Genomic DNA, 16,483 nt, shown 5'->3' with positions numbered 1-16,483 from the left:
CACACAAAGAATCACAATTGTTTCTTGGATGAAGTGAGAATACAAAAGAGAGCGCTCATTTGTGGCTTGACTTCCCATTAAATGTGCAAGCTGTGTTCATAAATGTTTTGGACTTAGTTTTCCTTTTTCTTTTGCTCGATCGATGCCGAGGACTTTGCCCCACAGCTGACGGCTCAGATGAACTTTTCCATGTGGGTCCCACTGCAGCTTCAGCCTCTGTAGTGGCCACTTTATAAGAGTGGCTGCTGGTCCACCTCTTTTTGTTAAGAGGTGGACTTCATTGGTTTCATGGCAAGCAGCCTCTCAGCAGAGAGAGAGAGAGAGAGAGAGAGAGAGAGAGAGAGAGAGAGAGAGAGAGAGAGAGAGAGAGGAGGGGGATAATTCATTCACTTTGCGCACAAAGCGCTGTGGAAATCACCCAGGGGAACGAACCACCAGACGGGACACATACACACACACACACACACACACACACACACACACACACACACACACACACACACACACACACACTACATGTCACTACTTCATTTTGCAGAAGAAGAAAGACATTTTTGGGCAAAGTTGACTCTCCCGTGACAGAAATGTTGCAATTATTATTTATGTTCTCTTTCTTTCACCTTGCAAATGTCGTATATGAACACTGTCCCGGTCCCCTGGTGGAAAAAAGAAAAGAAACCTGAGTGAACCCGGACTGCTTGTTTGGGAGCATGTGGTGAAATACATTTTTTTGAATAGTAATAATAACAATAACATTAATAAAAAAGAAGCTCACATTGTGAAGATTATGAATGAAAAGTTGTTGTTGTGAGTCGCTGTGTGTCTGTCTGTCTGTCTGTCTGTCTGTCTGTGAGCGCTGCGCGGCAGCACTGTGCCGTGGACCCTGGACACACAGACACACAGACACACACACACACACACACACACACACACACACACACCACGCTCAGCCTCGCGCAGCTCAGCTTCAGCCTCACACACGTCGCCGTTGAGCACTGTGAGAACCCCCCTCCTCCTCCTCTACACCTCCTCCTCCTCGTCCTCCCCTCACACCGCCGCCGCCTCCGCGCTCCATCCGCGGCTTCACTCCTCTCACTTGATCGTCCCTCTCGGTGTTCCAGCGGAGGGGCTGCACGCGCGATCGCGCTATTGATACCCCCCACTTTGCGCTGTGTTCGAGGAAAGTCAGCCTCTCTCTCTCTCTCTCTCTCTCTCTCTCTCTCTCTCTCTCGCTCTCCACCACCTCCCTCTCTCTCACCCTCCACCCCCCCCCCCCCTCGCTCTCTCTCCGTCCTCCTCTCCGGCTGCGCTTTGGTAACCTAACGGGGAGGTGTTAACTACTTTTTTTCGCTTCCACAAAGCGCCTCCCGTTATCTCCGGTGCTGCTGCGCGAGAGCCAGAGGGTTGCCGCGCTGCTGCTGATATTTACACGCGGAAAAAAAGTTTTCGGTTTGTTTGTGAGGATAAAAAAATATATATACATATGTATATTGAAAAAAACAAAACAGAAAGAAGAAGAAGGAGCCGGAAACAGGAGTCGTATGCGAGAAGAAGAAGCGGATTGAGCCTCGGCGAGGTGAGTAACACGGCGGCGTGTTGTTGTCGGGTTTAAAAAGCCCGACAACAACACTTTGTCTCTCCACCTTTCCGCTCTTCTTTTTTTTATTATTCGAGCTCTCCATGTTTTGGAAGCTTGAAACTTTTTTTTGTAGTTTTCTACCTACGGGATCGCCGCGGCTTTCCTCGCGTAAAATAAACAGCAGGAGAAGAAACAAGGAGTCCCGAAGTCCGTCTGCCTTTTTGGCGAAGCGGGGTGGGTGGGACCGGGATCTTTCACGTTTTATGTCTTGTTCGTGTCTCGCTGGGTGTGCGCGTGCACCTCAGAGCTCCACCACCACCAGCAAACACTAAACGCAAGAAAGTAATTCCTGGAAAACGCTCGAATCCCGTACAGATTAGTGCGCGTGCCAGTGCCATTACGCACACATCACCACCAGCATGCATTCATTAGTACATTACGAGCTGCACGGCCTCAGTGCGGATTATATATCAACTTATTTTCTTTTTTCTAACAACTCTTAATATTGTTTTTTTGTGTGTGTCATTGCGTTTGATTTATCATTCAATCGTTTCACACCTCATATTCCTGAGTTTTAAACCTCAAACCTCACAGTAAAATAATTAAAAACACAACCAGAAAAACTCTGTCTTTATCACCGAGATGTTCTCTCCCATCACGACCACTTCGGTCCTCAATAACCAGTCAGCAGGCCCGCGGGGGGTCGATTCATCTCTGAGTTGACTTGTAGTTGTTCCCATGGAGCACAGAGCCGAGTGTCATTCTGTCTCCTGGAGCTCAGTGTGGCTCACAATGATGAGGGGCACGCGGGTTAAACGGCCGCTTATTGGCCCTGTTATTGTGGGTCCAATAAAGGACCAGCCGAGGCGGATATGAATGGACCTCTAACACAGATATATGTGTGTTTTATGAAGGACGGCTGGACCACAACTTTGTGGACCCACAATCCTTACAAAACCAGTTTGTGGTTTGGATCCCAGGTTTTAAACGTTTGTAGTTTATTTGACCTAATGTAATTGTCGCCATTGATAAATTAAAAATATAAGTACATATTTTAATTGAAATGACTAGAACATTGTGAAAAAGAACAGAAATAGAAAATAGAGAGAGAGAAAGCCTCCCTAAAAGTCCTCAAATGCGCAACAATGTATTCTCTCAATTGTTACTCTCAAAGAGAAACAGACGGCTTGAATTAAAAAAAAAAAAAGAAACTCGATTTGCTGCATGCGCGTGCACGCACGCACACACACACACACGCGCGCGCGTATATGTGCACACAGGCTCACAGTTGGGAAACACCTGTTAACTAGGGAGCCACTATAATTTACATCCTCCCCCTAAATAAGCAGCGCCCAGCCAGAGGAAGTCCCGGGGGCCTTGCAGCCTTCCATGGCCGAGCACAGTGAGCCAAAATCGGCTTCTCCCGAGCCCCAGGTCCCGCTGCTGCTGCGCAGGTTCCACCGGATACATCAGTGACTTTGTATCCGGTGTCTCATTAAGAATAAAGAAGAATTTTTGATTGTTAATATTTTTTTTACAGCACTCAGCAAACAGCTCTCACTCCTTTATGGTCGGAGTTTGTGTAATTATGTCTTTATTGGTGGTACCTCCGTGTTAGTTGTGCTGCAGACATGGTGTGACATTTATTTCGTTTTTATAATTATTTGTAGTTGATTAAATTCAAAGTTGTTATTCAGAGAGACAAATAATACTCTGTAGATGAGACTTTATTTGTATTTATTTTGCCACTTGGACTTCTGATATTTTATTTTATGTGTTCATCTTAGAAACAATATTTCACTAATTTGTGCTGATTCATTTATGCGTTGTTATTGTTTTTGTTCGCGTGTTCTTGCTTAATCTGATCCGTGCTATTTATTTGGGGAGCTTTTAAAAGAAACGACCTCGCTGAAGCAAACAAGTGAGCACTCGCTGACACGCGCACTGACCCATGCGCGCCGCCGCCGCACAAAGCCGCAACACCCCGGACAGGAATAATACCATTAGTAGTGTGGGGGAGAGAAAACAAAAGCAGCAGACTTATTAGTCGTAATATCCAAGTCCCCAAAAGTCCTCTCACTGCCAGCCATAAATAAATAGCGCGTAAAAAACACCCGTTTTGAGCGAAGGTGCGCCCGAGGGTCATTGAACTCACCACGCTGTGAAGATTACATTATTATAGTTCTTATAATTCCCTCCCCAAAAAAATCCCAAACTCCAGATGCAGTGCACCCAGCGTGATGAATCCCCTCACATTGATCCTATTGATCGTCAGATCAAGCAGCGGGATGTCCCGTAGCGACCAGCCGAGCCGCTTCATGTCGCGGGCACGCGCGTGCGAAAGCGAGGAATAATCTTTTTTTTTTTTTTTTTAAAGTGGAAAAATTAGAAGAGGAGGAGAGATATTACAAGAACAATATTTACAACGTGTTAAATAGCACTGGATACAAGGAGGGGAGAGATGGAGGGTTAAGCATATTTTCTAATTGACACAATTAAATAAAAAGTGAGCACCTGTAATCATCACGTCATCGCTCATTCCTCTTTATAATAAACACACGGACATTTCATGAAAGTGGAGCTGCATTGCGTTGATTTGGCGTTTTACAAAAAAACATATTAAATGTTTAAGTTATTATGTTAAATAAAACAATTCATTGCCACATTACACTGTGCGTTTCCAGTCGCGTTTCTTTATTTGTAGCTTCAAATGTCATGAAATTACAATTTTAATTAACCGTTGTTTCCTTAAAAAAAAAATTTCATGAACAAATTATGATATTTGTGTGTGTATTACCTGGTCTCGATGCCGTCCGGACCGGATGCAACACGGTGACCCTTTCGGTATCATTTCATAATGCACAGTGTCTGTCGTTTGATTGACAGGCCGCGGCTCGTTTCATGTCCAAACGCGCTCCTGCTTTTTTAAATATTTTTTTGTTAGGCGTTACAGTCTGTTTTATATTTTTTTATTTGATTTGTTTTACTTTTTTGGGGGCGTTCTCCCTGTGAGTTGCAGTCCTGTTCGGTCCTCACAGAGGCCGAGCCTCGGGGTAACGCCCGCGCACATAAATCACGCCTCGAGCTGCTTATTTTCAACCCCAACAAATATGATTTAAATCGGTTTTTTTTTTGTTACACTAAAACGGGCTTTTTTTAAAAGGAGTTCTGCAGATTTGGTTTCCTTAACACAGCCTCGATATTGAAGCGTCTGTGTTTCCTCACTTGCTCCTTAAGGCCTCGTCTCCTCTCCCCTTCCCAAAGGACTCGGCTGTATAGGCGCAAAAAAAAGCACAAAAAAGTGTCGAGGTTGTAGTAAAAGTAGCAAAAGATGATTTATTTGTCTCTCTCTCTCAGCAGTCAGCTGTTATCGCCATTGATCTCCCTCTCCTCTCTCCCCCTGCGGCGCGCGCATGAAGTGAACTAAAATTAATGTCCGTTTCACATTCACACCTCTCTCACTGGATCGATAGCCGCGGGGAGGGAAGTTTATTTTAATTTGGCCCGCGAGAAGCGCCACATGCAACAGCCCCCGCCCCCCCTCTCTCTAAAAAAAATAAGAAATAAATAAACTGCTTAATTATCAGGAAAGCAGTTAACTCACTTTTATCTACACGGAGATCATCATTAAGCTCCAGAATCACGAGGATGCTTTGAAAAGCAGAAGTAAGCGGAAGTAGTATTTATTATTTATTTTAACGGCAATAAAAAGGAAATATTCCAGGCCTTTATTATATATGTATGTATACATATACATATATAATCCCCCTCACTCCCTCTCCATAACTTGACACTGACAGTAAATTACCCGGATGGCTCAGTTTGATGACCCCCCCCTCGGTCCATTAAGTCCTATCAATATGCACTAATTCCTCATTCTTTATCAAAAGCAGAACCAACTCTTTCCCGCTCTCTCTCTCCTTCACCGCGTGTGTGTGTGTGTGTGTGCTATTATTATCATAATGTTTTTTTTCTTGTTGTTGTGAGAATAAACACTACACACACACGGGAGCTAATTTGACACGCGGTTGTGTAATTGAAAATGAACGCGTCGCCGGTAAATAACAAGTGTTTGAACATGCAGACACGTGACCCCCCCACCCCACTCCCGCGCGTCCCCGTGTCCCCCACCTTGCGTCCCCGCATCTTGCAGCTGTGTGTCGTCATCGCCGTTATAATCACTATCATGAAGCGTGCGGGACCGGATGTGATCATTTAACGGGTGGATGTTGTCTCGCTTGTCAAACCAACAAGTTGAGTTTTTTTTTCCTTCCTGTCTGCAAGTCTGATTGATGTGTTTAATGTTTCCATGGAGCAAAAGTTTTATTTTCTCTTCACTTTTCTTTATAATATAAATGTGGCGTTATTTGTTATTCCAAAAAAATAATGTATCATATTTCTATTGTGTGGACATTTTAAGATTTGACATTTTTTTTATTGTTTCATCAATGAAAACAAAAAGGAAACACATATGAGTGAGATTGTATTCCCATAATTCACTCTCTAGAAGCATACATAAATCCTATTAAGCATCCTATTATCTTGTTATAATAGAATATACAAAAATATGTATGGAATCGCACAAAAAATAAATGCCTTGTTATAAGATGATTTCTAACAAACGGAGCGATATGCACGCGGGCCTCACTGCTCCTCTTATTGATGACAGGAAAGGCGAGTAGCTCCAGTCCTCTTCTATTGGAGGAGGGGGGGGGATGTTTAATGGTTTGATTGCATTGGAGAAGGCAGCCACTAGTAATGCCGTTATATGGAGGGGGGACAAGGGGCGGGGTGTGTGTGTGTGTGTGTGTGTGTGTAGAGGGGGGTAGGGGGGGTATCACTTGGAGAAGCTATCGGCAACAAGAGAAAGTCAAAGAATTACCCTAATGGCAGGGGAGAGGAGTTGTGTCGGGTGTCCGATACTTTCTACTCTCCATATCGCTCCGTGTGCTCTTCCTCTCCGTCTACAAACCCCCCATATCTCTCTCAGATTCCCACCCTCCTCCTTCCCTTCCTTCCTTCCATTCGTCAATTACACCGTGAGCCAGATCACCGTGCTCCCTGCTTGAACAATAAGCTAATACCCTCCCTCCCGCCCGTCCCTCACCCCCCTCCCTCTCACACCTCCCCAGAAGACACCGTCGGTGCATTTGCGTCCCATCGATTGCAGACAGGCAGTTATTTGTGCAGCCTACTCATAATTTTTCCATCCGTGCAGCCAGCCGGGCGTTCAGGCTGGAGAGCTGATACAACCCCCCCAAATCTGCAGGAACGCGCACCGTTACTCACCCGCACGCCCACCGCGCACACCCTGCAGTTGGATGCTCTCCTTGTGAGTGAACACAGGGATTCGGCTGTTGGGCGAGCATCCTGCCGCCTGCCGCCCACAGCATCTACTTTGACCTTTGGCCTCCACGCAGAACTCTCATCATCATTAATAACTCTATGATACAGAGCATTATTATTGTTGGATTCCCCCCCCCCCCTCCTACCCCCCCTCCTGCGAGTGAGAAACAGCAAACCTGGCAACAGTTGGTCCCCCTTTGCTAAACTCGAGCTAATTGGCTTGCATTCGCACGCAGCACAAAGCGGGCCGCCTGTCTGCCTGCCAGGCAGCGAGATTAGTGGCTGCTGTTGTACACGGCGGGACAGCGCGGCAATAAAGAGTCAGGGCAGGGCACAAACACACACACAGACACACACACACACACACAGACACAGACACACACTGCAGGACAGATAGCAAGCTGCGTCACCTGTCGGTCAGCAGAGAGACGCTGGCAGACTCTCAAAAGGTTTTCAAATGACAAATTAAAAGTGCACGTCCGCAATTAAAAGTGGACGTCCGCAGCTAAAAGTGCACGCCCGCAGGCTGACGCTGCTGCACCCGGCGTGTCAAAGAAGGCCCATTCATCATATTTTAAGGGGAGACAAAAATGAATAGATAGATGCTGGGATTTGGGTTCACCAGTGATCCAAAAATACTCTTCGGGGACAGTAATCTATGAGCAATGGAATGGTGTGCTTTTCCCATTGAGCCTCGTCCGTACCAGGAATTAGCTGGCCCCGCTCAACGGGGGCCTCGCTGCCATGAATAGAAATCCCCGCCACAGGTCAGGGCCGACTTCCAGAATCATTCTTTTTTTTTTTGTCCGCCGGCCATGACTCTGTTTCCAAAATCACAAAGGCTTATTTGAGAAGTAAATCCTCCCGCTTTTTCTTTCTTTTTCTTCTTCTTATTTTCCTTCAGGAGTGTTGCAATGGAAGTTACAAGAGGAGAGTCTGGGAAAGAAATATGTCCTTTTTCTTCCTCCTCTTCTTTTAAATCTGCGTTCAAAAAAAAAAGAACAAATGAGCTGAAGTATGTTGAGTAACACATTCTCCAAAATGTATTTGACTGCTGCACAAAGCTGGCATGTTCACTTGCACCAGCTCCAAACCCTTATTGATTTGGTTGCTGAATATTGCCCTCCTCAGGATGACGTGTGTGTGTGTGTGTGTGTGTGTGTGTGTGTGTGTGTGTGTGTGTGTGTGTGTGCGTGCGCACGCGTCTGTACACTATGAAATCTGACTGTAATTATTTTTTCACTGGATGCATATGGGCTCCTGTTAACTGCAGCAGCTGTTGACCGAAGCAGATAACCTGGTTACAGAATTCATATCGGAGAGAGGAGCAAGAAAAGAAGAAGAAGAAAAAAAGAACTACGAGATTGGATATTTGAAAGACATTCCGAAACAAAATTAGGGTTTTACAGCTGAAAGAGGGAGACAAGGACAAATAATAAGAGAGAGAGAGATAAGGGGGAGAGAGAGAGAGAGAGAGAGAGAGAGAGAGAGAGAGAGAGAGAGAGAGAGAGAGAGAGAGAGAGAGATAAATGAGTGCGATTCTTATTCACAAGGACATTTGAGCTTCGCCTCATGGCCAGACATGAATGAGTAAATTTCAATAGTATCGACTGTTGCTTCGGACATCAGCAAACACGCACGCGGACACACACACACACACACACACACACACACACACACACACACACACACACACACCTGCTGACGCGCAAGCGCCGTAGTCCGTGTGGAATACAGAGTGGAGCTGTGTGTGCAGGTCATCCCACGCTTTTAAGGATAAAAAGCGTGGGCTGACACACACACACAAACACACACACACACGCTTGTTTCTTTTCTGTGCAAATCTCTAGTAAGTGACCGCGGCATTTTTAAAGAGCAGTGTGTTCTTTGTCTCCTGCAGTATACATATTCCTCCTGTCTATTGTTCTGTTTTCATGCATTTTAAAGCTAAGTGGTTGTTTTTGGCAGTGATAAGTTAGTGCTAAGATTAAATCCTATAATCTTTTCTTCTTTTTTTGTTGCCCTGTGGCACCTGCGTTCGTGTAACTCACTCCGTTGTTGGTCCAATGCTGGTAGATGGTTTCCTCTCAGTGTGTGTGCGGTTGCGTGACTCTTTAGTCACCCTAAAATAAGACGCGGGGCCGGGTGGCCAGCGGCCAGGCTGAGGGCAACTTTAGAGGCTGGGTACATTTTTAACTGGAGTTCTAACAAGGACATTTTGTTTTCTCTTTGGCACCACAAATTGCTCATCATTAAAATACCAAATTCAACTGCAGGACATGTTTCTATGTTGTTCAGTCCATCATGCAGTTCACTTCTACGGTGCATCACATTACAGCATAGTGTGTTCTGTTCCTTCAAAGTCTGGAAATTGTCTTTACTTGATCTGTGTTGTGTGCATGTGTGTGCGTGGTGTGTGCGTGTGTGTGTGTGTGTGTGGGTGTGAGCAATTGTGTTCACCAGAGGGAATGTAGGATAAAATGTATAAAATGTTAAGAGTGGCACTTTCACGCTTGTCAATAATCTCTAAATATACCCATGGTGCGTCAAATAACACACGCACACACCCACGCACACACACACACACACACACGCACACACACACACACACACACACACTCAGACACACACTCAGACATTTAGACAGGCCTGTGGTTTTGACTGCCTTTCTCTATGTCTCCATTAGATAAAAATCAACTTCAGATGCTTCTCTTCCCGACAGTGTCAGCAGTCACACACATACACACACACACACACACACACACACACACACACACACACACACACACACACACACACACACATACACACATACACACACACACACAGTCACAGTCGACGAGACATTTTTATAACAAAAATTGGAATCCTCTTCGTTCCTCTCCAAAACTCAGCAGACACACCGGTAAAAAGAGTCGTGACAAGTTTCAGCGTCAGCCGTGCGACAAGAATATTTATCCTACACCAGTCAAAAAAAAAATCAAGAAGAGAAGAAGGGAACGCTTCGATTAGACGAGGCCTCTTTGTCAGCAGTGTAGCTAACCGTACATCCCCCCAATCAACCTCCATCATTACTCCTGAAGAACAATAATAATCTTCACACCAGCACATTTACAAACGATTTCACATACAATCTGGGAATTCTCCTGCTGCCCCCTCTCCCCCCCCCATTAGTATGATGTTTGAGCACATTGTCGTTGACACTGCAATTTTGCAGACTGGCACGACATTGTCACTTAAAGTGCAGATTTGACGTGAACAGGGCCCCCCCCCCCCTCGCTGTTTGTGTTTAATATCGCACCGACAGCTGTATCGTTCCTACGCGCTGTAATCAAATTATGACAGCGGTGGTACATGTCGCCCCCCTCCCCCTCCCCCCACCGTGACATTTTCTATTATAAAATGCATACACCTCGGCGTCAGACAACCTGTGGGTGGCACCCCTCGGTGGCAAATGGGATTGTAAGTGGCACCGGCTGACATTAATGCATGTGTGTGTGTGTGTGTGTGTGTGTGTGTGTGTGTGTGTGTGTGATTGCACTCGTGCATTGATGAAATGCATAGGTGCGTGTCATGTGGCATTATGTTTTGTGGAAAAAAACATGACAGCTTAGTGACACTTTTATCGGTGTGGTGTTTAAAAAAAAACACCCAAAGGCGTCCGTACAGAAGCGGATCCCAAAGTCGAATGTGGAGAGACAGTTGAGGGCCTCAGTTTGTGTGTGTGTGTGTGTGTGTGTGTGTGTGTGTGTGTGTGTGTGTGTGTGTGTGTGTGTGTGTGTGTGTGTACAGCGGGCCAGAAGGCAGCCAGCTTGTGTCAATCACCCAGGGAGATGAGATTTGTACCCTTTGCTCTGATATCACACCCTCTGATCTCCTTATTTCCTCTCCTCATTTTCTCCTCTATACCGTCAACTCCTTGCATGCCTTCTTTCCTCCCCTCTCCTTTTTTTACATCCTGTCCCCTCTCCTCATCTCCTCTCTTCTCCCCTCGTCGTCTCTCGTCCACTCTTGCTTACCCTCTCCTCTACTCTCCTCGCCTCTCCTCGTTTCCTTGTTTCCTCTCCTCTCCCGCTGTGGCCTGCGAGGAGATATCCAGTGTCCTCTTATTGGATTGGCTGCTACGCGTTGGCGGGCCCTTCCCTCTCGCCGCCCCTCGGCCTGCTGGGTAATGATAATAAAATTGAAATATCCCGGTACTTATCAGTGTATTACCTCACTATCAACACCTCAGACACACTCCCTACTTTAGAGGTTATACAGGAGAAAGCGTGATCTGATAGACAGGGAGAGGACACCGGCGGAGAAAGTGCGAAAGACGGAGAGGTAGGAAGAGGAGGAGAGGGAGTAAATTGATAGACAGCAGAAAGGGACTGGGAGGGGGGAGAAAAAAGAAAGAAAGACAAGACAAGAGTTTTGTCGTGGCTACGTTTTCAAGGTGCTATTTGCAGGATGGGTTGCGGTAGTTTGAGAGGAGAGGGAGAAAAGAGGAGGAAGAAGAAGGGCGTGTAATGTGACTCTGTGGCATCTGTCCAGACCAGAGGCGTGTTAGCGTAAGCCGTCCTCAACACTCCACAGTAGTCTACTGTACATTTGCGGTAATGTAAAACATCTCACATCTCCCCATCTCTCTCTCTCTCTCTCTGTCTCCGGGCCCTCTCCTCTCTCTTGGCAGTTGTGTGTGTGTGTGCGTGTGTGTGTGTGTGTGTGTGTGTGTGTGTGTGTGTGTGTGTGTGTGTGGGAGGTGGGGGAGCGTGCCAAAGCCGAGATCAGGTTTGGAAATTGATTTGAATGAGTGTTGTGGACAGCTGATAGCTATACAAGATTTTCTCCTTTCATTTCCCAGGGAGTTTCTCCTTTGATGCTAACGCAGCTTTGAAGCTCGTCTCGAGCCGGCCGGCCACGCCAACTTGATACCGTGTCTGTCGTGTGTTCATGCATGTGTACACACGACTATGCGTTTGACCTTTTCCAAGGCACACATGTCTCGAATCTCTTTTTTTTTTAACGGTAATGTGGCTCCTGTTTAAGTCGTACAAAATGGTATTTAATTTTTATCTGATTTGATAAAGAATTTGGTAAAATTACTTGTGATAGCCTATTTGCATGTAAGCTGATCTGATTAATTCTTTTTTAAATCCAGAACGATCACTTGTGTGCGACAAGCACATCTGCACCTCTTCTAAATCTTTAACATATTGGGCGCTTAAACACGCCAGCCACCTTCAAATTGCCCTTTGGGGATAAAAATCGGGGAAATGTTATTTTGTCGTTTCGTCGGCTGCCTCCCTGTGTTCCTTCGACCGACCCATCGCACGCTCCAATCTAATCCCTGGGGGGGAGATTCTAGTCTGTTGCCTCGGATGCCGCTGGGGAAAGGTGGGGGGGTCGGGAGGTCAAGTACGGCTAATTTATTCACTCAGTCAGATTTCCTCTGGCTCGTGGATAGCAGATGGAGAGGTCTGATATGATATCACCCATCTGAATCACCCGCGGGAGAAGAAGAGGGGGGATGGAGGTAGGGAGGGAGGGAGGGAGAGAGAGATGGAGGGAAGAGAGATGGAGGGATGAGAGGAGCAGAGATTGGCAGCAGAGATGTGAAAAGAAAAAGGGGAAACCGATAGTAAAAAATTGGGGAATTAAAAAGTGGTTAGATAGAGAGATGGGAGAGAGGGTAGAGCCTGCGAGGGTGTGCAATGTGTTCAACCCAGCGAGTCGGGTGTCGAGTTGAACATCGAGCCGCAGAGCCTCATATCAGATGTGTGTGTGTGGTTAAAATGTGTGTACGTGCGTGTGTGTCCTTATCTTAAGACAAGTGGTTCTGGTCCAATAAGATCCTGGGAGATGGTAGGACTAAGCGGCTTAGACCAAGATCTGAGATGGGGGGTGGGAGGGAGGAGAGATAGCGCCAGGGAGATGAGAAGAGAAGATGAGGATGGAGAGAAGTGGAGGACAGAGGAGAAGGACAGATTAGGAGGATAGAGGACGAGGGAGGGGGGGGGGGGGGGGGCATTTGGATAGAGATGAGACGTAGAGGGCTGGAGAGATCGAAATGGAAAGATGTGATGTGGAAACAGTTTGGGGAAGTTTTTTTTTCTTTTTTAAAGAGCAGGAAGAGGGGAGGGGGAAGCGGGAGAAGTTTTGGTTTGAAATAGTTCTCGGCTTCTTGTCAAAGGGCATGGATTTACAGGATTTCGTCAACAGTGTCAACTCGAGGACATTTCTTCCCAAGAGGTTGCGAATGTGTGGCTTGGACAACAGCGTCCGCTTAAGAACACTCCGTCCCCAAAGGTTTTGACTTCAAGCCTCAGTTTCCAGACACTCCTTTATTAAAAAAATGTTCCACTCGGCCTGCAGCCTTCCCTCTACATACAGATTGAGGTCGAGCCATTGATCTTTGTCTGTTGAAAAAGCAGCGCGCCTCTTGTCTCCTGAAAGTACCTATCATTAAGAAAAGATGAGGAGGGCTGAGATAAATGTGAAACGGTTCGCAGAGCGATTCCAATTTTTATTATGGATGTTAGAGAGCTGATTTAAAGCACTTTTGTCGGCACAGATAATGTCTTTTTTCCCGCTTCTGTCCAAAACAGCAGAGACCTCAAGGGAACGGTGAAGGGAAAGTCTGTCAGAGGGCAGGTCTCGGCACAAATCATCTAAAGAAATACAGAAAAAATAAAGGCGTAATTATCTTCACCCATGTCATTCCGGGTGCTAGGGGAGAGCTCAGTTGAGAGGTCTCGTTGTATAGTTTGGTTAACTTGGCAGTGCAGGTGAGACAGCGGAAAACATTCTCTTTTTTATTGTACCTCTATTGTACTAATGCTTGTGTTTTGTATCTCCTCAGCTTGGCGACCACATGAGGATGAGGAACCAGCTCTGACGACCTGCGGATGTCCACCCCTTTCCTGGGACCGCTCGGCTTCGGCAACACATCCAACAGACTCTCCGTAGAGGGAGCTTTTACTGCTTTTTAACCAGGAGGAAAACGTTAACCTTGACCATTTATTGTATTTATCATCAGGACTGAAGTCGTCCAAACTGTGAAGTCTGTGAAGGACTGAATATACCCAACGGCGCTTACCTGGCCCGGAATATTCTGGACTGAACTGAGCTGAGAGGCTGGATAGGAATGAACTGAATTCAAGCTGGCCTGACATTGGCTGATTTTTTCAAGAATACTGTCCTTTCTCACGAGCTGTTTTTTTCTAAGCTAATTCCCTCTTAAAGCCCAAATCCCCAACCCTCCCACCCAGATTCACACACTTCCTTAGACCCCTTTCAAGGGCCTTGGAGATTGTCTTAAATTGTCCTTTGATTGAGGAGGAATCATCTCCTCCCCCCCCCTAAGATCGTAACGGCATCTTTCTCCCGCCTAGACATGGATCTCCACAGGGCAGCCTTCAAGATGGAGAGCTCCTCCTACCTGCCCAATCCCCTGGCCTCCCCTGCCCTCATGGTGCTGGCCTCCACTGCTGAAGCCTCTCGCGACGCTTCCATTCCCTGCCAGCAGCCACGTCCATTCGGCGTCCCCGTTTCCGTTGAGAAAGACATCCATTTGCCGTTCAACAACGGTTCGTACACTTTTGCGTCAATGTACCACCGCCAAGGCGGAGTACCACCGGGATTCCCCAACAGGGACTTTCCTCCATCCCTCCTCCACCTCCATCATCAGTTTGCCCCACCGAACCTGGACTGCTCGCCTATCAGTATGCTGAATCACAGCGGTGTCGGCGCCTTCAGGCCTTTCGCCTCACCTCCGGATGAACGGGACGGAGTGCCAGGCGGCTATCAGTCGGCTTTCACCCCGGCCAAGCGCCTCAAAGGCTGCCTGGATGCAGACGCCTCGCCCCACCTGCGGTACTCCGATGCGGAGGGGAAAGAGTATGACTTTGGCGGTTCCCAGATCCCTCCTGGAAGTTCGCCCAGCAGCGCCTTGAAAGCAGTGGAGGACAGCGGGAAAAAGATCTTCGCGGTGTCAGGCCTCCTGTCGGACCGAGATACTTCCTCCAGCCCCGAGGACCGCATTGAGCGCTGTAAGTAACTCTTCATTGCTGCTCTACATTGGACAGACGGAAGTTAGAAGTGTGATAGGAATAACACAGTAACAAAAGAGCAGAGGGCACAAGGGGTCACTGAATGATTTCAAGATGTGAATCACAGGGATTGGTATTTGGAGTCATCAGATCTTAACCCAATTACACACCTATGGGAGATCTTTTGGACGATTGTGGTTCACCCTTCCAGTCGAGTTCAGATAATCTATGAAGTGATTGTTAAGACACTTCATGTTGGGTTTGACACCCATTTGTACCCAATAGATTACTAGGCATAGGAAAAGAAATTATAGGAATTTACTGTTCAAACTACATAGACTTACACATTATTGTCATGAAAGTCTACTGTGACCCCATTATGCTCTTGCTATGATACAAAATGACATGTTGTACAATATTTCAGTATGGTAAAATGAAGGGTCTGGCCACATCCCTTTTATATTGTGCATTTTTTTCCAGTTTATTGCAAGTGATTTCAATGATGTTCAAAACACACTACCAACACGCATCCAACGTCCTCAAAACTGCTCAAACCACAACGATCTGGGATGATTCTACAGTCGATTGCAATATTTTAAACCTACACAGCAAGACCCACAAACACATCCGCAGCCAACTCTGATTCTGACTCTCAAATTAAAACCAAAGTACAACTCTCTGTAATTTGTAAAAGAATGCAAACGTTGACACACCAGCATCACACACGCCAGTAAACAATCCCATCTATGTTCTCCTGTCATCATCTCTCCTGGCTCTCCCTAGCCTTGTTTCACAAGCCCACAAGCTCCACTGGTCACATTAGCATTCACCGGTGGAGGGTTGCCATTTGGCCCTCACGCACCGGGAATCTGATTAGTGTTTGTGTGTGTGTGTCGGTGTGTGTGTCGGTGTGTATCGGGGTGTGTGTGTGTGTGTGTGTGTGAGTGACTGGTTCAGAGACCGGCCACGCTCTTTGCCATCAGCATTCATCATAGCTCCACGTTGGCAGCCCCGTTGCCAAAAGATTTACCCACATACCCAAAACCTTGGCAGTCCATGTGTTTGTGTGTGTGTGTGTGTAATAAATGGGAGGTAGTAGAAGGGTTGAACGAGCTCCAAGCACAAACACACAAACACTCTTCCAGGCGCACAAACAGCTCTCAGCATGAGCACCGACATCTCCTACACATGTCAACAAGCTGCATCGGATCTCAGTGACAAATTAGGAGAGAGAGAAAGAGAGAGACACAGAGAGAGAGAGAGAGAGAGAGAGAGAGAGAGAGAGAGGTAGAGAGAAAGAGAAAGAGAGAGAGAAAGAGAGAGAGAGAGAGAGAGAGAGAGAGAGAGAGAGAGAGAGAGAGTTCTTCCTTTCTCTCGGTTCTCTCTTGAATTCACTTTATCTCCCCTTTTGCTGTCTATACTTGTGTACTTTCTTGTTTCATCCCTTCTCCATCTCGAGTGGAAGAAGGCGAGTGTGTGTTCGTGTGTGTGTGTGTGTGTGTGTGTGTGTGTGTGTGTGTGTGTG

The 16,483-nt window shown here is 46.6% G+C and overlaps 1 protein-coding gene across 4 annotated transcripts in view; it reads left to right on the top strand.

Moving 5' to 3' along the window:
* The first annotated feature begins 1,359 nt into the window (after positions 1–1,359).
* Positions 1,360–16,483, top strand: part of rnf220a (ring finger protein 220a) — a 156,480-nt gene continuing 141,356 nt past the window's right edge. For 3 of the 4 annotated variants that reach the window (XM_068568819.1, XM_068568817.1, XM_068568816.1), the window contains exons 1-2: positions 1,360–1,576; positions 13,770–14,958. In XM_068568819.1, the coding sequence (XP_068424920.1) occupies positions 14,304–14,958 (655 nt within the window). In that variant the 5' untranslated portion in view covers positions 1,360–1,576; positions 13,770–14,303. The remainder of the gene's footprint in view (positions 1,577–13,769; positions 14,959–16,483) is intronic. The other variant, XM_068568818.1, reaches the window with a different exon arrangement.

The sequence above is a fragment of the Clinocottus analis genome, unplaced genomic scaffold (assembly GCF_023055335.1).
Source record: "Clinocottus analis isolate CAN_PGR_092001 unplaced genomic scaffold, fCliAna1.0.p SCAF_11, whole genome shotgun sequence".
Classification (NCBI taxonomy): domain Eukaryota; kingdom Metazoa; phylum Chordata; class Actinopteri; order Perciformes; family Cottidae; genus Clinocottus; species Clinocottus analis.
Note: the sequence above shows the minus strand (reverse complement) of the source record. Positions and strands in the feature narration are given on the sequence as shown.